At 42.6% G+C, this 25820-nt stretch overlaps 2 protein-coding genes across 3 annotated transcripts in view; one reads left to right on the top strand and one right to left on the bottom strand.

The window, feature by feature from the left end:
• The window catches only part of LOC142775009 (uncharacterized), an 83214-nt gene extending 69862 nt beyond the window's left edge, over nucleotides 1-13352 (bottom strand). Inside the window, exons 1-2 of one of the 2 annotated variants that reach the window (XM_075876267.1) lie at nucleotides 13144-13352; nucleotides 12327-12459 (exon numbers count right to left, since the gene is read on the bottom strand). In XM_075876267.1, the coding sequence (XP_075732382.1) occupies nucleotides 12327-12459; nucleotides 13144-13197 (187 nt within the window). In that variant the 5' untranslated portion in view covers nucleotides 13198-13352. The remainder of the gene's footprint in view (nucleotides 1-12326; nucleotides 12460-13143) is intronic. The other variant, XM_075876266.1, reaches the window with a different exon arrangement.
• LOC142775008 (uncharacterized) overlaps nucleotides 12282-25820 on the top strand; it is a 59774-nt gene continuing 46235 nt past the window's right edge. Inside the window, exons 1-4 of the mRNA XM_075876263.1 lie at nucleotides 12282-12556; nucleotides 13635-13727; nucleotides 23115-23254; nucleotides 25747-25788. Coding sequence (XP_075732378.1) covers nucleotides 12540-12556; nucleotides 13635-13727; nucleotides 23115-23254; nucleotides 25747-25788 — 292 coding nt within the window. The 5' untranslated portion in view covers nucleotides 12282-12539. The remainder of the gene's footprint in view (nucleotides 12557-13634; nucleotides 13728-23114; nucleotides 23255-25746; nucleotides 25789-25820) is intronic.

Here is a 25820-nt window from a genome sequence, read left to right as displayed (position 1 = left end):
ATTGATTGATTGATTGATATGTGGGGTTTAACGTCCCAACACCACCATATGATTATGAGAGATGCCGTAGTGGAGGGCTCCGGAAATTTAGACCACCTGGGGTTTTTTAACGTGCACCCAAATCTGAGCACACGGGCCTACAACATTTCCGCCTCCATCGGAAATGCAGCCGCCACAGCCGGGATAGCTTCGAAACGAAGACCAGAATACTGCAAAACGAGGAACGACAAACGAAGAACGCGTGACGACCGAGGACAGCTATACACCATCCCCGAAAAACCATTCATCAGCTTAATTCATGACACAAGGGCTCAGCTGTTTGCTTCCTGTTTAGCAAAAAAATAATTACACGTGATAACTGGAAGTCATGCGAGAGGCACGATATTTGAGGACACTGAAGCCACGGGTACTGATTAAATCCTGTACAGTCTGCGGGTATACGAGAACAACTAGCCTCGTAAACCGACCAGACACACACAAAAACACAGAACTAGCGTTCAATATCAGGAAGTCGATTCCATGTACTGCTGTGTCAGACACCTGATACGCCATAAAAATACACCTCCGCGACGTGAACAAAGTTCAAAACGGAAGAAAGTTTCTCTTATATTTCTAAATAAATAGCCCTTCTCATGCTAAAACATTTGGAAGAATTTTTTTTCACTGATTGACTTTTTTCCAATGATCTAAAGCGAATAGTTGCTCTATCCAACGTGAAGTAATAATTTACGCAAGGGGCGTAGCCAAAAACTTTTTTCGTGCGAAGGATGAAGATGAACGGAGTGTTGAATACCTCGAATTCCCCCCTCTTCCCCTTTCCTCTGGCTAGTGACCAACGCGCCCAAATGTAACGATATACCAAGACGTGACCAGCGGTGTTTTGATAGTAGTCATGTGGTTACTTCGTGCCTGCAGTGCATTATTCTAGGCACTGTACCTGCAGGCAGTCCTGTATTGTTACCTTGGATGAATATGTGGGGTTGTGCGTCTCGAAACCATGATATGATTAAGAAGGACGCCGTAGTGGAGGCCTCCGAAAATTTGGACCCTGTATCACACAGTATACGGGCCTCTAAGCAGTCGCGTAGTCAGTGAATGGCACACCGAACCGCTAATAGCTTATGGAGCACAAAATGGCGCTCAACCACATTTTCCTGCCCCTCCCCCTGAAATTGAGGAAACGCCCCATCCCTCGAAAAAAAAAATGTTATCCTACGCCGCTGCCTCTAAGTATTTGTTTTCTTTATTTATTTAGAAATTATAACATTAGCAAGAAAAAAAATAGAAGTCTCCACGAATTTATTATGTGACACAAAACAAGTTGACGAAATAGTCCGTGATCAGTCTTTCGTGTCAAGTGCCTTTTCAAATTCTTGCGCCAATAAAGCCAGCCTGAAAAAGGGCTGCAGTTCTTCAAGGCCCCCCTCGGGAGTACCGCTGTCACGCGCGACGGGTGCGGGTGCTCGTTAGCTTAAAGGGACACTAGTCGACGTTGATTGTTCAAAAATGGCAGTCCAGAAACCTCGTAGTGTTACTTTTGTGTCAAGGAAGGGCCTATTTGGAAATAAAATTACGCTTTAGTGGTCCCCATCGGGTTAGCGCACTTAAAGTTACCCGCCTCAATAAGCGGGCTCACCGGACCGTCTCACGCCACTGTTGCCGTGAACAACATCGCCCGGCTTTACTGCGATAGTAGCAGCAGACCGAAGCTGGAGCCACAGCAGCAACAATGGTCATTGATCCATTTCCCGCCATTAGCTTCGAGATTGCCGACGTTTTAGGGGCGAAACTCCTTATAGCGGCACCCGTTCGTCCCTCGTAGTCGTAGTAGTAGTGTGTAAGCAGTCTTACATTTGACCTCCAAGGTGGTGCCGGTGGGAGATTTCTTCTGTGCGTTGTTGAACAATACAAAATTCGCAGCGTCGGCGTTAATGTGCGTTAACTCAAACCCAAATTCTCCTGTCTCTCATTCCCCATTGGCAGCCATTGACATGTACATTGAGCACTATCTGACAAGAAAGGGTTGCTATGGTTATACTCGCTGGGCGTAACCTCCTTGGTTTTAGAAAGGTTTAGCGAGCGTTGGGCCGCAGTGCCATGAATACTGTGGACTAGTATATACCATGAACTCGAGGTGGTTAATGGTGGGAAGTAGACACGAAGCGCAAGCCGTAAGAAAGTGTGCGTGTGCCTCCTCTCGTTCAGTCCTTGGAATGTCCACTAGGTGGCGGTGCTTCCGTATGAGGAATACATGATGACAAGATGCGAGATGGTGGTACTTGGAGTGTTGAATAGGTGGATGAACGGACACACAGCCAGATGCATGGACGGACGCACGGATGGCTCCATGGACGGATGGACGCATGGACGGACACAGGAACAGATGCATGGACGAACGCAGGGACGGACGAATAGATGGACGGGCGGAAGCACGAACATACGCACACACGGACGGGCGGATGGACGCATGGGCGACCACACAGACGCACGCATGGACGGACGGAAGCAAGAACGAATGGACGGACAGATGCTTCGCCCCACTCTCCATCATTCACTCCATGGATATGCTGCCATTTTTTTTGTTTCAACTGCGCCCCATTAGATGGCATTACCTGTACCGCGTCACCACCAAGGAGGGTAAATAAAACGCAAGTTTTATGTATCCTCCTTGGTCACCACGGGAAAATTCAATTTTTGAACAACTCGCGCCATTCCCTATAGTAAGGTACGGCGGTTCTTTTTTCCATGAATCAAACAGACACAAACAAGACACATTTCATTGCGTCTCTTGATGCACAGAAGGTTCTTTATTTAGTGCAGTTAGATTGATTACTAGTGAATAATTGAAGACGGTCTGTCCGATGTCATCGGGATCATTTTGAAAATGTCCTACTGCGGCACTTGTGTTTTTGTGCATTTACCCTAATATCTCGGTAAGCAGAGTACCGTAGTTGATAATATTGTCGTTTTAGATGTTGTCATACATTGAGCTTTCACTCTGACGTAAATTGTTATTTGACTTTATTGTCCCTCTGTTCTCTCGTTTTGAATGATGCAATTTATTAATTTTGCCCTATAAGTGTGAAAGCCCCGCCGCGGTAGTCTAATAGCTAAGGTAGTCGGCTGCTGACCCGCAGCTCACGGGATGGAATTCAGGCGGCGGCGGCTGTATTTTCGATGGAGGCAAAAATGCTGCAGGCCCATGTGCTCAGATTTGAGCGCACCATAAAGAACCCCAGGTGGGCGAAATTTCTGGAGTTTTCCGCTAAGGCGTATTTAATAAACATATGGTAGTTTTGGGATGTAAATCCCACATGTAAATCAATTACTATAAGTGGCAAACGCTTCAAAATTTATAGAAATGGTGAAGGGCTACCTTTCAGGTTGATTTTTTCAAATAGAATATATTATGGGACGTCTGAATTTTTGTAGTGGTGCAGTTAATCATTTAGGTAAATAAGCAAGCGTCAACTACAACAACGAAAAAGCAAGGAGGTGCCAAGCAATAGGCTGCCACTAACAAAATGCCGTTGGTCGTATCTCGGGTTACTTTGTTTTACTTTTATCACCGCCCGAATTAGTTGGGATGTACTGTATAAGTACATCTGTTTTGCCAAACTGTGGACTTCAACAATGGAAAAGTGCACGAGAAGTAAATTTGCGCCCTCAAGGGTGCCTGATTGTGTCTACAATTCAACCCATTACTCCTGTATAAGAGATAGGTCTTAAGCGAACATCTGCACCTATAGAAAATGTTTCGACGCAATTTCATTTAATTAATAACAAACATTTGCATTTTTAGAGCACTCGATTTGCAATTTTATTTATTTATTTGCTTATTTTTAATGATTACTAGTACGTTGGTTTCCGTTGGCTCAAGCTTGGGTACGAGGCAAGCTCACAGAAATACCGTGTGGCATTCATACTCGAAGCATTGCATAACATCTTTTGAAGGTACACGGCCATCAAAACTCCAGACAAGAGGTTTCGACGACGACTTCATGCTTTGCTGATTGTCGGACAGTTCGGTAACCATGCGATCACGAGATAAATGTTTTTTTTTTGAAAAGCAAAAAAAAAAAACGAGAACAACGATAGTTTCGATGCCACAGCCTTTCCAGGCCTCCCATCGCCCAAGTATTGTTATTTTGGGAAGTTAAGCAAAACGAAGCAAGTGTCGACTCAGGGGACAGGGACGCGTCATCAAAGCAGTCATCGTATAGTTGCTGACGCCCAGAAATAAGAACGGCGAGTCCTTGTACACTGATGTATGCACTTTTACAGTCTGTAAATAGAGTGTGCATGGGTTGATGCGTGAATGATGAAATTTGCCAGCATATGCCATGGTCACTTATCCAGTTATCAGTTATCCAGTTATCAGTTATTCAGTTATCAGTTATCCAGTTAACACGTGTAATGAGAATACAAATGATCGAGAATGAGAATAACCGAAAATGTTTGGCAGATTCCACGTACCTGGGAATCTACGATATGCGAAGCATGCGCAGGAAAAGTGACCGTGTCGAATTTTTTTTTCGAAAGACACGTCATGAAAGGATGCTACATATATGTACAATTGTCGCACACACAGACATATGTTGAAGAGTTGCAGATATTTATATAACCAGTTGTTTGCACCAGTGCAATGATGCTAACAGGAACAAGCCTATTAGCAACACCAGAAGCTGATATGAAGCGCTAATGCTCGCGAAGATACTGGCCCGAGACACTGCTACATAAATCAACTTCAGCGCATGGCACCTCACCACAATTGACGTTAAGCCGACGTAATGGCTGTATTAAAGGAGTTCATATGTAATATTTGTAAAATTGGGTAGGCAGTACTGCAACCGTTATTGACGTTTCATGAAGATTACCGTCTATTTGAAAAGTAGTTCCGAGACCTGGTGTAGCTCTGTGGTTGAATGCTTGACTGCCACGCAGAATGCTTAGGTTTTATTCCTGCTGGAACCCTGAAATTTGTTATTTGCATTTTTCGGGTTGTCAACGCTGCCTATGTCTGTTTTTTCTTAACACTGACTTTTATTCTATGCCTTCGTTGGGTCGACGCTACCAATGTCGGGTATTGCTTAGCGCTCACGCGTTAAAATTGCCCATGTGTGTTCTTGTCGTTCCTGGGTAGATACTAAGTGTCAATCACCTGTGGCACATACCCGCATGCCAGGGGCACATACCCGCCCGTAGGTAGGTGCCACTGTCTTGCGGGAAGTGTTTGACGACGTACGCGATGGAAAGTTGACATTATTCATGTTCTGACCAGCGCGTCAAACTCGTCAAGCCACGTTACCCTCCCATGCTAATTTTGGTTCACGCCAAGTTAAGGGGGTGGCCACGAGAGCACCCAAACGTAAGCGACTAGATAGATAGATAGATAGATAGATAGATAGATAGATAGATAGATAGATAGATAGATAGATAGATAGATAGATAGATAGATAGACAGATAGATAGATAGATAGATAGATAGATAGATAGATACGCTCAAAGTCACGGAAGTTCACCAAGAAATGCTTCGCAATTAAAACCAGGAATATGTAGATTTACTTCTAAAAGAAAACGAGTGATTACTATTGTGAACGTTGGTAACAAGGTGGCATGGTGGTGGTGATGATGATGATACCTCTATGTCTCCTCTAACATGGCTCATACCCATTCTGAGGGATCGGCCTAGAATTAATTATGTGATTTTCTGACACACTTTCAGTATAGAATATTGATACCTAAAACAGCGTCCATAAAGAGAAAAAGTGAAATAACTGCTTCCCCCCATTGAGATGAGACCATATTTTCGTTATCTTGAACAGAAATGTAGGGGATAAAAAGACCTAAAAAATAATTCATTACTGCAATAAAATACTTCCGCAAGTAGTAACCTGCAGCCGCTTCTGTTTCATTGTGGATGGTATTTTGCACAAAATAAAGAAAAACGGACAAGATGGAAGAAAAAAAACAGACAGAGGAGAAGAAGCAGAAAAAGGAGACGCAGACCGCACCTCTCTGTGCTCTTTTTCTTCTTGTTCATTTTTTTTGCGCAAAATGCCAACCACAGTGGAATACCAACTCGCCCAATGCCCGGTTCTTCTAAGAATTTGTTTCGTTTCGTGAAGGTAGCGGCAAACGGCATCAAAAGCATTCTTGTGGCTGAAGCCTAGAGCCAAAGCACCTAGTGTATTGTACAGGTCCATAATCTTCTTTATTGCCCCTAGGAACTTAGCTTGCCCACAGCTCTCGTTCAAAGCATTCATCAATATCACCATAATGGTTAATGAGGTCTTATCTTGTTAACAAAATTGTGCATGAACACGTTCGTGATTCTCTTCGACTGCCTTAACAATCAACCTGCTCAATCTTTATGCTCAACTCTTTGAAAAATCATAATCGTATTCTCATATTTAAAGGCGCTCGTGCGGGCACACAGCTCTGTTTCGACCCGGTCGTCTTCATTGTTATGTCGTTCATCATCATTATCAACGCGTTCATCGTTATGTTCAAAGTGAACGCTTTCAGCATTCGCAGCGTCGCTCAAGTGACGATGCTGGCTCACTTGTGCTTTGAGTCTAGACCCATAACGACTCAAAAGGCTACTCGGCTGCTGATCCGTAGGTCGCGGAATCAAATCTCGGTAGCGGCGGCCGCATTTTCTGTGTAGGCGAACGTGATTGAGGCCCGTGAACTTGGATTTAGACGCACGTTAAAAAAAACCCAGGTGGTAGAATTTCCCGAAGCCCTCCACTACGGCGTCTTTCGTTATCATACTGTTGTTTTAGGACGTTAAACCCCATTAATTATTATAAACCTCTAAGGCGGATCGGCCATAAAAGCAGCGCTTAATAAAGAAAAAAAAATTCAGTTGAAACGAAGAAGGAAGGATGAATTGTTTGGCGAGGTAAAGTAAAAAGAAATTGTTTATATAATAATTAAAATAACAATAGTACAATGATAAGAAACAATAAATTAATGAGAGCATTTAGAAGTTCTGAGGACAAGTTATTATAGAGAGGAATTTGGAAGTACGAAATTTTGATTAGGAATAAAATAACAAGGAATTCCTTTTTTGTAACCAAGAAATTTGCATATGGCTAAGCCGATGTTCTTGTTGCTGTAACCCAAAGAAGGCGCCCCGAGAAACCTTCTAGAGGCCAAGACATCTACGAAGAGCCTCCCAATTTAAATGACCAGGGGTTTATAATTTGCTTGTCGATAGCTCTGCCATAGGCAAGCAAAGTCATCGGTAAAGCAAAGCAAGGAATCACGGTTGACGGATAATAGCTTAACGACATGCTATTTGCAGACGATATGTGCTCTTCAGTAATGATAGAAGCGAATTGCGAAAAATGAATGAGGAACTAAACTGAGCAAATAATATTAAGGTAGAACTCAAAATGAGTATGGGCAAAAAAGAAAGGTACAAGCTAAATTACCTGGTGAAACAGAAAGAAGTTAAGATAGACAACAATACATTCGTGTGTATACGAGAAGACGTTAACCTAGGAAAACTATTTACGGGAGAACCTAATCACACAAAAAATTCACCTAAGAATAGGAATAGGCTGGAGCTCACTAGGGTGGCATTCCCAAGTAATGTCCGGAAATTTGCCACTATCATCAAAGCGAAAAGTATAGAACCACTGCATATGCCAGTTCTGACGTATGGGGAGATTAAAAAAAAGACAACTAGAGCAAACGATGCGGACCATGCAGCGTGCAATGAAACGCAGACTAATGGGAATGACATTGACAGATTTCAGGATGACTGAACGACTAAGAGAACACACAGCAGTTGCGAAGATGCGGTTGAGATGAAGCGACAAAAATGGACCCGCAGGCTGGTCACGTAACGCGTAGAAAACACAACTGGTGCTCAGTAAAAGCAACAGAGTTGTTACGAATGAATGGATAACGCAGTCGGAGAAGGGAGAGAGATAAATGGATTGACGAAACTAGGAAGTTCGAAGGGATGAAAGGGAATCAGTTCACACAAAATATATGGTAAACTGGAGATCATTGGGAGAGGCGTACGTCCAGCGCGCAGTGGACTAAGCAATCTGAGAATGATGATAATAAATGAGCTTTGCTACAACTTGTTCATAATCGGCACTGTACAATTCGGAACAAGCGCCTCCGACGTAAAACATGAAAGTTACAGCATAGAGTAGACATTCACTAAATCAAACTGTAAGTATCCAAACTTACTGTTGATTCAAATAAATATTAAACTTTTGGTAGGCCGGCTTTGTTTTCAACGTATTTCATAGCCACTTATTTCAAACTTCCATATTGTACAAACTCGGTCAATTTAAACTTCTTGTTTGTCCATGCGTGGAAACATCTGTCTGAAAATTTGCCTTTTCATATAAATTAACAGCATTAAATAAAGCCAATTGTCTGGCTCCAAAACAGTCAAACATGCAATCCGCGCGCACTAACAATCGTGTACTGACCGAGGAAAAAATTGGCCCCAAATCTACATGTTACACTGCAAATGTCGTCAAAAGACAATAGTCTTGCATCTGGAGAGAGTGAAGAAAACGTTTATTTAATGTTGTGCGCAAGAAAATTGGTGAATAGTATTGCGTAGGCGCTACGTTAGAGTGCCTCGAGAATGTAGCGAAGTCGAACGAGCACATCGAGGCACGTTAGACTCGAGCGGCATCTCGCAGTTCTTTTTGAAAACGACGGCGTAAACATGCGTGCCTGTCTCGGAGGTGATAAGGTGTAGAACGCAAAGCAACGGGCAGGTGCCACCACCGTGTCGTCTTATCAAAGTGTTGGAAAGACTAACTTCTTTGAGCAATCGCATTGCACTGCCAGAGCAGCGTGATAAACGCTACGATCCTTAGAGTTACTTGCGTGTACCTTCTCTAGTATAAAGGCACACATACAAAACATCGACGTGTTGTTATGGTGCTTCAGATATGCGCAATGATTGCTTTTTAATTGACAATCGCACAAGTACGAACGCTGAATCTTGAGCAATATTCGTTGGCGCTGCGGATGGGGTCGGCCGTTTTGGTGCCGTTTGAGGTATCGTTAGGGCAGACAAATAGACAATTGTACAGACAGACAGACAGACAGACAGACAGGTAGACAAACAGACCGACCAAAATTTTTCCGTCGAAGGTTGAAGTTTTCCGTCGAAGTTGATAAGGTTTGTATTTTATTTATCACGTTCCGAACGCTTTCGGAAGTTATTTTCGGCTATTTTCGACGCAGTTCCAAATGTCATGCGAGAAAGCGTGCGTTGATTGGGAAGGGGCTACCAGCTGTCTTGGGACACAACACATTTCGTCCTTCAATTACACAAGTTTATACACGCCTTGTACAACAACAAGTACCACTATGATCGCCTATGTCTGGAAAATTTACTGACAACCATGCATTACTGTCTGTAATATTGCCACGGCGCTGAGAAACAATCACAACGCTAGTTGGTATGTTGCCCATAGTCACATCTGTGAAAAAAATACTTCTGATAAGTGAAACAAAATTTTGTGGTTTAGTGGAGTTTGAATTACTTTGAGCCTACTGTATATGCCTCTTTCGCTTAGTACATGTATCGAATAAAGAAAGATAATTGTAAACAAAATTTCTAAGGTGCATTTATTCCTATCCTCCTCAGTGACCTCATTTGCAGCCATAGCTTTGAGCAATCCCAGCTAATTCTGAAGCAAATGTTTGTTACCTTTAACTTGAATTTCTCGAGCGGAGAGTGTTAGCACTTTACTTAGGCTAAACTACATGACGCTCCATGCCGGGCATCTGTGACGCACGGTGTGTACGAAAATGGCGTTTCCCAGCAGATGTCATCTTTTTCGTCATTTCAGATTTTTCTGTAGTTTATTTTTACCTATAGTATGTTTGACAGCACCACTGGAAGATGTCCACGAAAGCTTTAATAAATACTTAGGTACAAGCTATGTTGGTGATTGCGGTTCACAGTTCTTTAATTTAAATCAATTTTAAATGATTCCATTCAGTAAAATAATTAACTTTCGCCAATTTTGTATTTCATTGCTCATCCGAAATTAATTTTTCTCACTTTCGTGTCCCGGAAACCCTATTGCATATGGTATGGGGAAGCAGACAACGCCCCAGAGCCACTACACTAACCGAAGAGCATCGGGAGGCCATGTTATCAGACCCAGGCCTGAAGAATCACCACAGCGTGGTACAACGGCCGTGGGAGATCGCGAAGGCCCGCGGCTGCCTGGAACAAGGAGGCCGCCTACCTTGGGCGTACAATGCGTTTGCTCAAATAAAAGTTCATTCTTTCTCTCACGTACACTCAAGCACAAAATAAAGAAGCTTGAAATAAATTAGCCTGGAATTGCCTCTGTCATTTTGCCTCCACAGAGATGTGACTGCCACGGCTGGGATCGATCCCGTGACCTTCAGGTTAGCAGCCGAGTGCCCTAGCCACTGATCATCCGAGGCGAACCTACGCTAAGAAAAGTTCCGCATGAAATTCACGTCATCGCACCACAGAGGGCACTTCACGTGCTGTTAATCCAAGACGTGTTGCTCTAACGTGAGTGCTGCCGTTACATCGGGGCAAGAATTACCCTTTATACTCCGTTGGAGTCGACGTTCCTGGTAACCCGCTGATGTGCACACAACTACTAAACTCACAAAAAAAGCGTCGGTCCACCTCGTAATGCTTGGCCCAAAGCCAGAAAACTCAGCGTCGAGACCGATTGCCACGAGGCGTGGGGTCTGCCAAATTTATTTATTTTTGGATGGAATGATGGGTTTAGGTGGCTAGAATCAGGCGATTATTGTTGTGGGTCGACAACTGTGCGAATTCTCTTTTCTTTTGGCAACTGTACATAGTTTGAGGGAAAATTTTACACGCTTAAAACACCGCAGAAATAAATCGGTTTGCTTGATCTTTTTTTGTGGCTCTCACCCACTAAAGGGCATTGGCCCAGAAGCCGGCGATCAATGTAAGGAAATACCTTAAGATTATCCAAACTAGTGCAACAGAATTACTTTGTTTTTACTTGGCGGAAATAAGTTGGCACAATGTAAAAAAAAAGGGGAAAAGAAGACAAATAATAGAATTTGTTGAAAAAACTGAGGTGTAATCGTTATATGAAATTCTTCTGAAGGTTAAGTCATTACAGTGTAATAGTTAATTATTAAATGTTAGATTGGCCAGTAAAAATTGAGAGCTGATCAATGGCTACAAGGCAATCTTTTTTATTTACATAGGAATTTGCAGAGAGCCCCGCAGATGTTCCTGTCGCTCACTGCTAATGAAGCAGCCCCAAAGGACAAAATATTAGGAGTAGTTAGGGATATTCCTAGTTTTTTGAATAAAATTTCAGAACAATTTTTTTCTTTTATTTTTAAAATGGTGACATGTGAGAAGAAAATGGTGGATATTTTCGGGTTCATTACAGCTTGAGCACAGAAGGAATGGCACCAGACTAGACCTGTTAAAGTAGAAATTAGGAGGTGGTACATGGCAATGTATTTTGTTATAGAAACTTCCAATTTACGCGCGGGACACCATTTAATTATTATTGCATGCGAAGTGCAAGTGCGAGAAATCTGGATTCGGTATCATAATTTTTAATGAGTCTTTAAGAAGGGAAAATTTTCTGAACCTCACAGCTGTTACATAAACTGTAAGAGGCATGATTGACACAATCAGAAGATCAAGGGATGCTCGCGCGAGTGAGTCAGCAATCTCATTTATAAGTATACTACGATAGCCTGGCACCCATATCATTCGCACTAGACGAATTTTTGGTGGGATTAATGATTTAAAAGTTTCTAGTACTGCTGATTCCGACAACGATGATAAAAATTAACATAAGGTATACGAGTCAGTCACTACCACAGCTGTCGAATAAGTCGCGGGAAGTTTACGAAGAGCTAGTATAACGGCCATTAATTCCGCTTCAAATATTGGTGTACAATCTGGTAGGCGTAATGAAAAGGACCAGAATAATGAGAGTGCAAGGAAAATCAATAATGCTTGCTAAATCACTGTCTTCAGTTACAGATACGAGCTGCACCAACGTTTTCGTAACAATTCTCCCGAGCAGGGTAGCTTGAAAAGTATAGAGTGAACTTTAACTTGCTACTAATTTTAGTGATGGCGTAGACCCGCTATTGTAAAATGAGCGAGAGTACTCATTTATCTTTATTATAATATTAATAATAATTATTTTTTGCTTGCTCATACCTACGGTGGAGAATTGAAGGACGCTAATGAGTAACATTACCTAAGCTCATGCTCCCTTTGAGAGAATGCAAACTTGTACCTGTTCTGCTGCTGTAGACGTCAACGTACTTACAATTCACATCGCCGTCGTCCGCTGCGGCCCACGCGTGCTTGCCAGTTCGTGCTTGCCAGCGCGTGATTGCCAGTGCGTGCTTGCCAGTGCGTGCTTGCCACCCGTGCTGAGCGAGCGCTGCTCCGCAACGTTCCTGGGATAGCCCTTTCTTAGGCCTTGAGTTAAGGGCTCAGTGTTTGTCTCGGCTCCGTAATCTACGCCACTTCGTTCAGAATGAGTACGGAGAAGCTGTGAGTAGACGCTCTTTTCTTCCTAATCGGCCTGGTCATGCGCGGAGCACCGTTTGTGACAAACGGCCACTTTCGCTGGCCTCCTATCGGAGAGTTTGGTTCACAGCGGTCCTTATCGACGCTAGTTCGGCCGTTTCACGCGTCATGCTTGAATCGTTTAAATCACGGGTGGAATATGACATGGTTCTGAAGGATGGAACAAAAGGGCGGGAAAAAAAGTGATGTAACCTTGGCACAGAGAAGGGCAGCAATTATTAGGATTCGTCGACGACGCAAATATTTTCGCAAAGGTGATCGAATAATGCGAGCTCCCAGGACGCACGTAAATGGAGCGCGAGGGGCGTACTGCGGCACGTACTCTCAAATTAGGTGGCTCCTATAGCAACATAAACGTACGCTCTTTTATGACAAAAAATTATTGACTCATGGGCAGAAAGTCGATGTCGGAAATATGTAAGCCAGTAAGATCCCAATAACTTCATTGATTTAGCGAGTGCCCATTGACGATAGTTTACGAGGTGAAGAGGCCTTTTTCATCATAATTTCAGGTGCAATATACAAAAGAAAAAGCAAAAAAATAAACTGACCAGCGTTTTCTTCCCTTCATTTTTGCTGCTCGCAGTGCCTGCGGCTTCGGTCATCCCGGATTCTGCCCAGCACGCGTTGGGCACACCTGAGTCGTTTAAAGTGACATGATTCGGGCACGCTTTTCGTAGAGATCGACCGATACGCTGCACAGTGTTCAGAGAAGTTCATTTGTTTGACACAGTTCTCTAGTACGACGGCAACGGCACTCGAAGCAACGTATACGCAGCGTTATCGTTGCCACGTCTTTTGTATTGTAACTCAACGCCGCCAGATGGCGTGCACTTAAAATTTTGTTGGCGTTAGCCACCGCCCGATCTAAAGGGTACAGCCATATTAATCCATCCAGCCATCCATGCAGCATTATTGCAGTACTTTTTTTTTTCACGGAAACATAGTATATGTCCAGATAAGAGCTTGAAGGTCTCACGGGACGAGTTACCTCGAGGTACTCGAGTGGCTGAGATAACATTTTTTTCCTTTGTGGTTTCAGGCAAGAGACATCGTTCCTGAGTGAATTTTCGGACGTCGACTTGAACTCCTCTCAGCTCACAGATGAAGATGAGGATGAAGAGAGGAGAAGTTTGTGAGTGCAGGTGTTTGCCACTAGTCACTCGGATAATGCCGCGTCTTTAGGCGGGCTGCCGAATTAACAATGGAGACCGTATATTTGTTATCGCTATAAATAATACTGGAGTTATATGACTTCAGAAAAAGTGCCGGCAGGCCTCACAGCCGTGCCGATTCATATTAACGCGTCTCTGTAATTATTTTACAAGTGAGTCAGAGTTTTCTTTCATTTTTAACTTTAATAATAACGTGCAGAAAAAGAAGTTGAAAATATTGTGTGTTCTTTTTAAAGCTTAATAAGCTTGTACCACCATTACCTGCTGCGTGAAATGCGATTATGTATCTATAACTAATTGGAGGTCTAACTGACAATTTCTACTTTGAAAACTCTGCATATGCAAAACGCAAGCACGTAAAATAACTCTCAATATGTCTCCCCCCCCCCCTTAAAAGTAAAAAAAAACAAGAGACAATTCGTGTGACTACATGATGATGGTTCGCGAGAAGCTTGAGACTCTTTATGATGTGAATTTCTTACAGTATAATTGGGCAAGACATTGCGTATTGTTTATAAACCCTAAAAGTATTGTCACGTGTCGTATGTATGTGTGAATGACACACACGCAAGCACGCGCAGAGAAATATAGAATGTAACAACTCGTTTTTCGTTTTTTGAAGGTACGTTCATGTCGTTCATGTGCGTACCGTCATGTCACAAAGTTTCCTACTTTATTCGTAATTCTGCGTATCGAACATGTATCATGCAATATAAGTCAATTGCGCCCACTCTGTGCGATGTATGTACTATTTTTAACGGTTGGTCTAAATGAACGCTTTCTCTCACTTTCTGGTTTTGTTTATTTTAGATATGAACATCTTTATACGATTTAAGCGTAAATGACGTTTTTATATCTGCGAATAACCAACGCTTCATAGCCGGGGCAAATAAGTACCCCAGTATTGGTAGTGGTTCGTCTGGCTGAAAACTGGGGCCGTTGCGCGAGGAGTGGAAATATATCAGGTTACATTGGAGCTCTTCGTGTGGTAAACATACCCCGAAACACTTAGAGCCCAAGGGCGTAAAGTGTGCGTTCGTCACATGGTATTTTTGTGGCCGTTTAAACATTGTAATCATAATGGTTCTCTTTCGAGGACTTAAATGCACTGTACTTCTTTGGAGCTTGAGAGGCTGGAACCGAAGCTGGTGACATGGTGGACGTCACGTACACGTGAACCAGGAAATTGTTCTGAGACATGTTGCCTTTGTTAGACAGCGAGACAGAATCGCGGCATGCGATATCACTTTTGTAAATGGTACTTCAGTTGTGACATTATTGTAAAATTTCAAGGCGCCCCTGGTCTTGACTTGGGTGTTTCCTAGTGATACTAATAAATAAATAAATAAATAAATAAATAAATAAATAAATAAATAAATAAATAAATAAATAAATAAATAAATAAATAAATAAATAAATAAATGAGTCAATTACTTAACGTGCCCTGAAACAACCTTGAGGTCTTGGTGGATTCGCAGGCAAAAATAAAACAATACAAATAAACAGTAAATAAAGCAATAAAACAATATATTACAGACACTCTTCAGAAATCCCCGCCGCAGTGGTCTAGTGGCTAATCTACGGCGCTGCTAACCCGCAGGTTACGGGATCGAATCCTGGCTACGGCGGGTGCATTTCCGATGGAGGCGAAAATGTAGGCCTGTGTGCTCAGATTTGGGTGCACGTTAAAAAACCCCAGATGATCAAAATTTCCGGAGCCTTACACTACGGCGCCTCTCATAATCACATGGTGGTTTTGGGCCGTTAGAACCCACAGAACAATCAATCAGTCTCTTTAGAAAAATTGAATAAAGAGTGAAAACACTCACAAAAAAAATCAGCGTAAAATTAGAATAATAAAAAGGACAGGGTGAGAATTATGGGAAGGAAGTGAAAAATAAAGGGGAATAATAATAACGATAATAATAATAATAATAGGGTCAGTCCATATGAGGTGTACCCGGTCAGTTTTTGACCATCTACAATCAGCCTGGAGAAAAAAAAAACGTGCCGGTATAGTGAATGCGAGAAGTAGTTAATGGGGCATTATATTTCCAAAAAAAAAAATTGTATTACTCAGAGAGCGCTTCAATCTTTGGGTACCCAAGGGAAACTGTGTCGCGCTAAATAACTTATGTAATATTACTGGTTTGAAGAATTGCCGCGAGAAAAAAATTTTCTTTATTCTCAAGGTGCTACACATTCACGACTATGATAGCGCATTAATATTTATTTCAACTTGTTTTTCACGTTGGCAAAAAATTCCAATATATTGAATGTTTAGTGCTTTTTTATAGAAATCACAATTTTTTCTAGAGCAATGTATTTACATTTTCTGTTCTATATGTTGTTATACTATATGATTAAACCACTTCGTAAGTGAATTGAGCAAAAACGTTGCCAGAATATTGTCACAAAGTTTGAAAAAAGTAGCATTGTGACTCACATAACGGCTTAGTTTTCGCGATGTAGCATTTGAAGTAAAAATATGGCTCGTATACTGTTGCATAGTTTAGTTTATCAGTAGCCCCGCCGCAGTGGTCTAGTAGCAAAGGTACTCGGCTGCTGACCCGCAGGTCGCGGGATCGAATCCCGGCTGCGGCGGCTGCATTTGCGATGGAGGCGGAAATGTTGTAGGCCCGTGTGCTCAGATTTGGGTGCACGTTAAAGAACCACAGGTGGTCGAAATTTCCGGAGCTCTCCACTACGGCGTCTTTCATAATCATATGGTGGTTTTGGGACGTTGAACCACACATATCAATGAATGGTTTGTCAGTAAAACATTCAGAAAGAATCAGAAGAGTAGATTTTGTTTTAAGGGGAAAAATGTTTGATCTGAACAACCACAAAGTAGTAGGAAGCTTGCCATTGCCTCACCTTCACTGCATATCACGTCAGCGTGAGGTTCCATCGGGCGCTTTCCGGCAGCGAGGAATGCATGTCATACAGCTGCTTGTCACTTTTTGTTCTGTAATACTTCTGCAATAAGCGACAAAAAGGGGCAGAATAGCTTTCCTTATGGAACAGAAACTTCCCCTTTGAACCATCAAAGAGCAGGTTGAATTGAACCATTACTTAGTCCCACGCAGCAGAACTAAAATACAGCCGATGGACTGCAATACAGTATCGAGGCATTGTGTTTGGCTTCTGAAAATAATACACATGGTCTTAATAAAAAAAAAATGGCAATAAAGAGTCTCACAATGCCTCACAGATGGCAGCACATTATCTAGCGTTTGCTGTTTGCTTGATCCACGCCTCTAGAAAGGCATAGTATGTTTTCCGCTAGATGGATGTAGTTGTCCATATTTAGAATAGTTTAAAGCTCGTGTGTGTTTTTAGCGGCGATCGCTGCAATATCCCGGCCTTTTTCTACGTAGTTTGATGGCCTCCCAAATGCGCCTACAAATCGCCGAACGGGCACGTTTTCGTCGTGACACCTGTCGAACTAAATGAGTTAAGATTCATTCCACTACATGGCATTTATCCAGTGTTTTAAAGACTCGGGTCACTGATAGTCTTTCTTGGGGACCTTCGACGCAAAAACTTCGGTCTGTCTGTCCGTCCGTCCGTCCGTCCGTCCGTCCGTCCGTCTTTCTGTATATTTGTCTGTTTGTCCACCGTTACCGAGAACCGGGTACTCTAAACAGCACCAGCAGATACCCCGAACGGCCGACCCAATCCGCAGCGCCCAACAATGTTGCTCAAGGATCAGCGTTCATACGTGTGCGATTGCAATTAAAAACAATTATTGCGCATATCTGAGGCACCATAACAACACGTATATATTCTGCATGTTCGTGTTTTACTAGAAAAGGCACACATAAGTAATTCTAAGGACCGTAGCGCTTATCATGCTGCGCTGACCATGCAACGCTTGCACGAAATGGAAAGTGTTTCCAGCGCTTTGCGAAGACGACACGGCGATGGCACCTACCCCTCGCCTTGCATACTACACCTTATCACCTCTGAGACGCGCACGCACAGCCACGCGCTTTGTTTTCCAAATAAAACTGCCAGATGGCGCTCATATCTCGCATGTGACGTGACTTGATGCGTTCGTTCGCTTCCGTTGCAGACTCGAGGCACTCTACTGAGCACCTCTAGTAATACCATTCACCGATTTTCTTGCGCAAAACATGAAATAAATGTTTTGTTCACTCTCTCCACACGCAAGACTATCGTCTTTCGACAACATTTACAGATTACATGCAGATACGGGGCCAATTTTTTTCCCGAGCATCGTGGCTTCGGACACCTGTTTGCCACCTGAACAACCGGGTCCGATCCTCAATGGGACCGAAAATTTTATTCTTTATTTTATTTGCTTTTCTCTCGATTTTTTGCTTACAGACGATTTTTTGCTCACAACCAACGGTGCCGACGCCGACGGCGGAAAATCTGCGACACGAGCTATCTAACACTATTGCGTTAATGTATAACGACATAATTTTAGTATAGTTTACCTAAGCAGCGATATGACGTTTCAGGTATATAGTCCGATGCATGATCGCTTACTGCTGGTGTGCATGATGAAATGTTGTATCCTAGGTATATACATAGGAGATTCGTTATCATGCTCTTGAATGACAAGTAATTAGCTATTTCCGCTTTTCATATAAACTTGTAATACATCTTTTTTTAATGGTCCAGATTACCAGACGCAGGTCACCATTACGAGACGGGCTTTTAATTAAAACATTTTCAGCTCATTCGGACCATTAATAAAGAGAAGAATGAGAATGTTTATATCCCTTCGGAAATGGCAACAGCAGTGTAATTTACGGACACGATATCGAACCATTTCTAATGTGGGGACCTTGAATACATCATTTTTTCATGCGCGCACACCAGTGGTAAGCGATAACACCTCAGCCTATATCTAAAACATCATAAAAGCATATCTTAGGTAAACTATACTTTAATTATATCAGTAATTATTATAAAACCATTGTTTTATCAGAAGTCAAACACACTGTCCCAATACTGTATTTCAGGCCATCGACTGCATTACAATTCGGCCCCTTGGGGCGGAGAAGCTGTTAAAATGCGAAACCTACCCTTCAATGGTGCAAGGGCGAAGATACCATTTCGTAAAACTAGCACCATTGACCCTTTTTGACGTTCTATGCAGCAGTATTACTTAAACAAGTGACAAGCAGTTGTAGGACATTGGTTACTCACTGTCGGAAAGCCCCCGCTAGAAGTTCGTGCGGACGTGCTTTGCAGTGAAGGTGAGGCAAGCTTTGTACAACTTGATGTTGTTCAGATGGAAAACTTCTTCTGCCTTAAAACAAAATCTAATCATTTGAAACCTCCTGCATGTATTACTGACAAATCATACTATGCAATACTATATAAGCCATGTTTTTACTTGGAACGCTACATTGCGAAAATGAAGCCGCAATATGAGTCTAATGCCGTTTTTGCCAATTTTTTCAAAATATTTTGCCAATATTCGTGCTTTATTCACTCCCGAAGTAGCTTATATGTTTGTTATAGGAACATATGTAACATAAAATGTAAATACATTACTCACGATAAAAAATTATACTAAACGATAAAGATGCAGCATATTGCAGTTTTTCGCCAAGGGGAAAAATAGATAAACGAGCACTAAGTGAACTATCAAGGTAATGAATGTGTAGCGCCTTCAGATTAAAGAAAAAAAAATGTTTCATGGTAATTTCTCAAAGCAGTAATATTACATAAATTATTTAGCGCGACACAGTTTCACTTGAGTGCCTAAAGTTTGAAGCACCCTCTAGGCTGCACAAAAGTTTTTTTTTCACGAAATATAGCACCTCGGTAATTAATTCTCACATTCCCACATACCTGTACGTTTTTTTCAGCATGATCGGAGATGGTCAAAAATTGACCGGGTACACTTGATATGGGTACGCTTGATATGAAAACTGACCGGGTACCCAAAAATAATTGTTGGAGTTTATGTACCGAACCGCGATATGACAATGAGGTACGCCGTAGTGAAGGACTCCAAAAATGTTGACCACCGGGGTACCGAAAGCTGAGTTCACGGGCCTCCGGAATTTGCTCCTCCGTCAAAAAAAAAAAAAAATGCATTTTCGCAGAGTAGTAGATGATGCATGGGCGAAACAGTTGGATCGTTCAGTGTTACCGTAAATCACCCGTGACATTGAACAGTCACGCATGCATGGTCGTCGGCAGGAGTTTTCTTTGGGGGATGCAAACTAGTGTTGCATCACGGCTGGGAGAGGGGAGAAGCAGTGGCGTAGCGGATGAGGGCAAAAAATGGCGAGGTTTCAGGGGGGAAAGTGCCCCTTTTGCACCCCCCTGCCGACGCCCACGCGTGCACGTGATAAAGTGGTGTAAGTTACACACAATACTTATTGGTCATAAATTGTATGTTGCGTTGAGCTGTGGATTTAGTTTTGCTTTCATTATTACTGCTCTGTAGTCCATGAAATGGTGAGCCAGTGGTTCTTCTATCGGATCTAGCGTAATGTTGCCAAAAACAAGGTCTATGCACGTTTTCCCCATGGTTGTAGATTGTTACCAGTTATACGAAATACATCGTAGAGCGTAGTAAGACGTCGTAAGCTGAAGAAACGGAAAAACCAGCTTAGGGGCACGTACAAAAAAATAGAAGATGACAGACACACTTAGATTTAGACCGGAACACGTTCAAAACACACCAAGTGGTCGATGTTTCCAGAGCACTCTACTATGGCGTCTCTCATTATCATGAGATGGTTCTGGGACGTTGAACCTCAACAATTACATTTTTTTTTGACATACAGTGATAGATTTGTGAACTGCATGCTCGTGCTTTTTAAAGCTAACGTTCTTCGGCAATCGTTTTTCCCTCGGCAGGTTGTGAATCAAGAATAAGTATTCTGCAATTGTGCGAACGAATATTTTTTCTCGTAAATGCAACAAGTGTTACATTTTTGGCGCCCACATTATCTGCATTTGTAGTGTGCGATGCTTTATATGCGGCTTAAAAAAAACTGTAGGCCACATCTAGCTTAAACACGACACCACATTTCGCCGCGCGCGGTGTTTTATCCGGGATGAACCAGATTTTTTTTTATCTGGGGGAGGCAGTGTATTGTTAATTACGTGGTACTTGATTTTCACTCGGTATTTCAGTCTGACACCATCAAAGGCAGCGTAGAACATGTGTAGTTTTGACAGTCATGTTGCTTTTCGCGTTACACATAAACCACTTCTTAGAGCACCAGTCCATGCACTGAGCATTGTGTTTAACACATTGCAGCGTTTCCAGTGTTGTAAATCAACGTAATATTCTTATTTAAAATTCCATTCACTAACTTGTACAGCTTCACCTACTCTTTGACGTATACGCTACCCGATCTCTCCATTGCACAGCTTCACCTATCCGTATTAAATTGAATGCAACCATGAAACACGTACAACCAAATAATTCGGGATAAGTATTTTCGCGTGTGAATTAGGAGTTCTAACCGTTACACCACGACACTTCCGTCTAAACAACGAATTATGCGTAGGCAGTTTACTGGCATATATTGCATTCTTGTTGCATAACTTGACATCGAACCATCGGGATTTCATTTCTTGTGCCTGCATCGCCTCTTAGGTGGGGAATATTATTGATTTGGTTTTCACACTGAATAGACGCAATTGATTACTTGCCTGGCAAATTTTATCGCAGTGCTTAACATGTCACCGAATTGTATTTCGTCCACTGATGTAGCTTTTTTCCGCTTCTTTCTTCAAGGTACCCACCCCTCTATGTAATACACTCGTAAGAGGACCCTTAGGGGCATTTTGAATAAATAACAAAAATAAATGCTGCCCACTCCACTGGTACAAAGTGTCTTGCCATTGGGATTTGTCTGGAAGCAGCGCCTGCAGTTCGATATCATGAACGGTGTTGAACGAGTCACTGCTACGTGGCTATATAAGATACCTTTTGATGCTCTGGTACTGATACATCAGGAGTCCACATCACACCGAGTCAATTGTAGACTACCCTGAACCACATCGTTTGACGAATATGCACGGTTAGGGTGAATGCCACAAGGAAAATACGGCGGAAATGCCTCGCTATCCGCCAGGGGGCGTAGCGGTCACGGTTCTCAGCTGCTCAGGTCGTGGGTTCGATACCGGCCATGCCAGTCTCATTTTGGTGTAGGCGAAATGTTAGAGGCCCACGAACTGTGCGATGACTAGATTTTATCGGAGCAGCCTGTGACGTGCGCCGGCATGTTTAAAATCAACGCCGTCTTGAGCATACATTCGCCCTATGCTTGATTACGCTTCTGCCGTGTGGGACTCCTGGCAAAGTACTTGAAGTTAAAAACTTGAAAAAATACAAAATAGAGCTGCAACGTTTTCCCTAAGCCGGTACTCAAGAAATGACAGTTGCTATAACATAAAAAAAAAATGAACTAGGATGGGAATTGCTCTCGTCGCTTCGAATGAAACTGCTGCTAAAGATCCTGTACCCAATATTTTATGGTAAAACGGGCATTCGAAGAGAAAAGTACCTTCACAGTTCTCATTATATCTCTTCGCAAAATGATCATTGTTTCAAGATTTTAGAGTGCCATATCAGATCTAATTTGTATGCTAAATCGTTTTTTGTTCGTTCCATTAGAGAATAGAATCGCTTATCAAATGAACAAGTTGACTGTATCAATGAAGGTGTGCCTTTTCTCGACATTGTAACCCCCCTGCTGCAGTGTCTTCAGGCTAAGCGTGGTAACCATTGAATAAAGAAAAATAAACACTAGTGCACGTTAAAAAACACCGGGAGGTCGAAATTTCCACAGCTTTTCACTACGGCGTCTATCACATTTATATGATAGTTTAGTGATGTAGAACACCAGACAATATTATAGAGAGTTCGCTTGCTTCCGATGGCCGTGTGGTATGCTGCATGTACCGTGGGGTGAGGGGGGGGGGATCAACGGTGAGTACTTTACTCGGACGGCTACAGCATTACTTGGAGCAGAATTAGACAGTCAACACTACAGGCATTAATTCAGCCACCGCACACTCGCAGCAGCGTCATAGCCGTTTATTCTGCTCAGCATTGTGGTTAGATTTAAGGATTCTAGCGTCACTCCAATGGCTTTCTGTATATCGACTACTCGTTAGGCGAAGAGATCACTATCTGTCGCTATATGTAATTTTAAACCAAGATATCACTGCGGCCTCACTGACCAGGCTATCTTAATCGCAGGTCTTTTGGGACATTAAACACCACGTATCAATCAATCAATCAATCAGTCAATCAATCAATCAATCAATCAATCAATCAATCAATCAATCAATCAATCAATCAATCAATCAATCAATCAATCAATCAATTGCAGGACAACGAGTAGTCATGGGCGTCGTCAAGAGTGTTCTAAAACAATCCTCATTGCCAGCATGGCCATCACTTTGCTCGTTCTTTCGATGCTGGCCATCGCCTGGAAGAAGACAGATAAACGGGAATTCGTGCCACCATCGGGTGAGTCCACAAACGCTTTGGGGGTCGCAAATTCGAGCTGGCATGTATTTGAACACGTCTGCCGGTCATGCTATTGATAGTCAGATACTCACCGCTTGAGAAAAATGTATATGCCGTGATAAATGGACATTTGACCTAGCAATTTGCCTTTTGCACGCCTGGCCGTCCGAGTTACTTTAACTGGTATATGAACAACAGCTAACCAGTCTGCTGGTACAGATGAGGTAGTGGGGAGCATATTCGAGGAACAGTTAACCACGCACAGTCTCATAGTTTGGTATAATGTGCCACCTTATGCCCATCTTAAAAGCTCACTCGTATGTTCCACCTTCATTCACCCTAATTGTTACAAATGTGCTTACTTTTAAAGACGATAGTCTTTCTTGGGGACCTTCGATGCAAAAATTTTGGTCTGTCTGTCTGTAAATTTGTCTGTTTGTCCACTCTTAACGGCACCGGGTACTTGAAATGACCGACCCCATCCGCAGCGCCCACCAATGTTGCTCAAGGTTTAGCATTCATACTTGTGTACTTTTCAATTAATAAGAAATTACTGCGCAAGACTGGGAAACCAATAACAACACGTATATATTCTGCATGTGCATCTCTTAGTAGAAAAGGGATACAAAAGTAATTTTAAGGACCGTAGCGCTTATCACGCTTCGCTGACCATGCAATGCTTGCACGAAATGGTGAGTTTTTTTCAACGCTTTGCTTAGACGCGATGATGGTGGCACCTACCCGTCGCTTTGCGTTTCTCATCCTATCACGTCTGAGACGGGCACGCACACCTGTCTCAGAGGCACGCGCTTGCGTTTTGTAAGAAGACTGGCAGGTGGCGCTCATGTCTCACATGTCTCACACAGATAAATACACACAGATAAATACTCACACAGATAAATACAAATATCTGGGCGTATGGATAAGCAATGGGACCGAGTACCTGAGAGAAAACGAAATATACGTGACGACTGAAGGTAACAGGAATGCAGCAGTGATGAAAAATAGGGCACTGTGAAATTACAATAGGTATGATGTTGTGAGAGGAATATGGAAAGGGGTCATGGTTCCTGGGCTGACGTTCGGCAATGCGGTCTTGTGCATGAGATCAGAAGTTCAAGCAAGATTACAAATTAAGCAACGTGGAATAGGTAGGCTTGCTTTAGGAGCTCACGGGTATACACCAAATCAGGGAGTACAAGGTGATATGGGATGGACATCATTTGAGGGCAGGGAAGCTAGCAGCAAGATAGAATTTGAGAAGCGATTGAGAGAAATGAAGGAGGAGCGTTGGGCTAGGAAGGTTTTCAGCTACTTGTACATGAAGAATGTCGATACAAAATGGAGGAAGCGAACCAGGAAGTTGACTGGTAAATGCTTAGAAAACAGCAGGTGGCCAAACCAAAAAGAACTATCGGTTAAGAAGAAAGTGAAGGAAATGGAGACTGACATGTGGAAAATGGGCATGATTAAGAAGTGCGCACTAGAGATCTATCGAACTTTTAAGCAGGAAATCGCCAAGGAAAGGATCTATGATAATACTCGGGGTAGTTCTCTACTGTTTGAGGCGAGGACGGGAGTACTGCGAACCAAAACATATTGGGCCAAATACGAATGGGTAGACACAGAATGCAGTGCGTGTGGAGAGGAAGAAGAAACTGCCGAACACTTGATAATGTTCTGTAAAGGGCTTCACCCTATAGTTCAGGATGATGGCGCAGAGTTTTTCAAAGCACTGGGGTTTAGGGACCGGGATGGCAAAATAGACTTTAAGCAAGTAGACTTAACTAGAAGGAGGTTATCTGATTGGTGGCTAAAGTCAAGGCACGAGTGAAAATTAAACTCTTCACTGCAAAGTACGAATCCTCAAACTCACTTTTTAAGGAATAAATAAATAAATATAGTTTTGAGTTCATTAAGTATTACGGCTTGGTGGCGCTAGCCACCGCCCGATCTAAAGGGTACAGCCATATCCATCCATCCATTCATCCATGACGTGACTTGATGCGCTCGTTCACCTCCGCTGCACGCTCGAGGCACTCTAACGCAGCGCCTCCAAAATATCGTTCACCGATTTTCTTGCGCCAATGATCAAATTAATTGTTCACTCTCTTCACACGCAAGACTATCGTCTTTCGACGACATTTGCAGATTACATGCAGATACGAGGCCAATTTTTTCCTAAGACTGTGTTGCGAAACCAACCTTGTGCAAAGTTGCTAGTGTCGATATAAAATGACTATAGATATGAGTGAATAATAAAGGGTGCTATTCACTGGCATAGCAAAGGGGGGACCGATGGCTTTATATGCCCCGCAATTTTTTCAGTGTACATGTGTGTATATGCGTGCACACGTACAAACGCTACCACGGACATAAAATATGGTTACACCCTCCCGCCACCGCACTCTCTTCAAAATAAGGAAAAAGAAAGGAAATACATTCTAGATGCACTAGTGACAATGCCTTTACATTGTGTCTATGTTGCGCAGATGTCGTCGTGCCTCCTGTAGAAGACCCACCATATCACAGAGGTTTGTACTTGTTGCAAGCATGAGTTACTGAA

This window comes from Rhipicephalus microplus, chromosome X (assembly GCF_043290135.1).
Source record: "Rhipicephalus microplus isolate Deutch F79 chromosome X, USDA_Rmic, whole genome shotgun sequence".
Taxonomy (NCBI): domain Eukaryota; kingdom Metazoa; phylum Arthropoda; class Arachnida; order Ixodida; family Ixodidae; genus Rhipicephalus; species Rhipicephalus microplus.
This window is presented reverse-complemented; position numbering and strand designations above follow the sequence as displayed.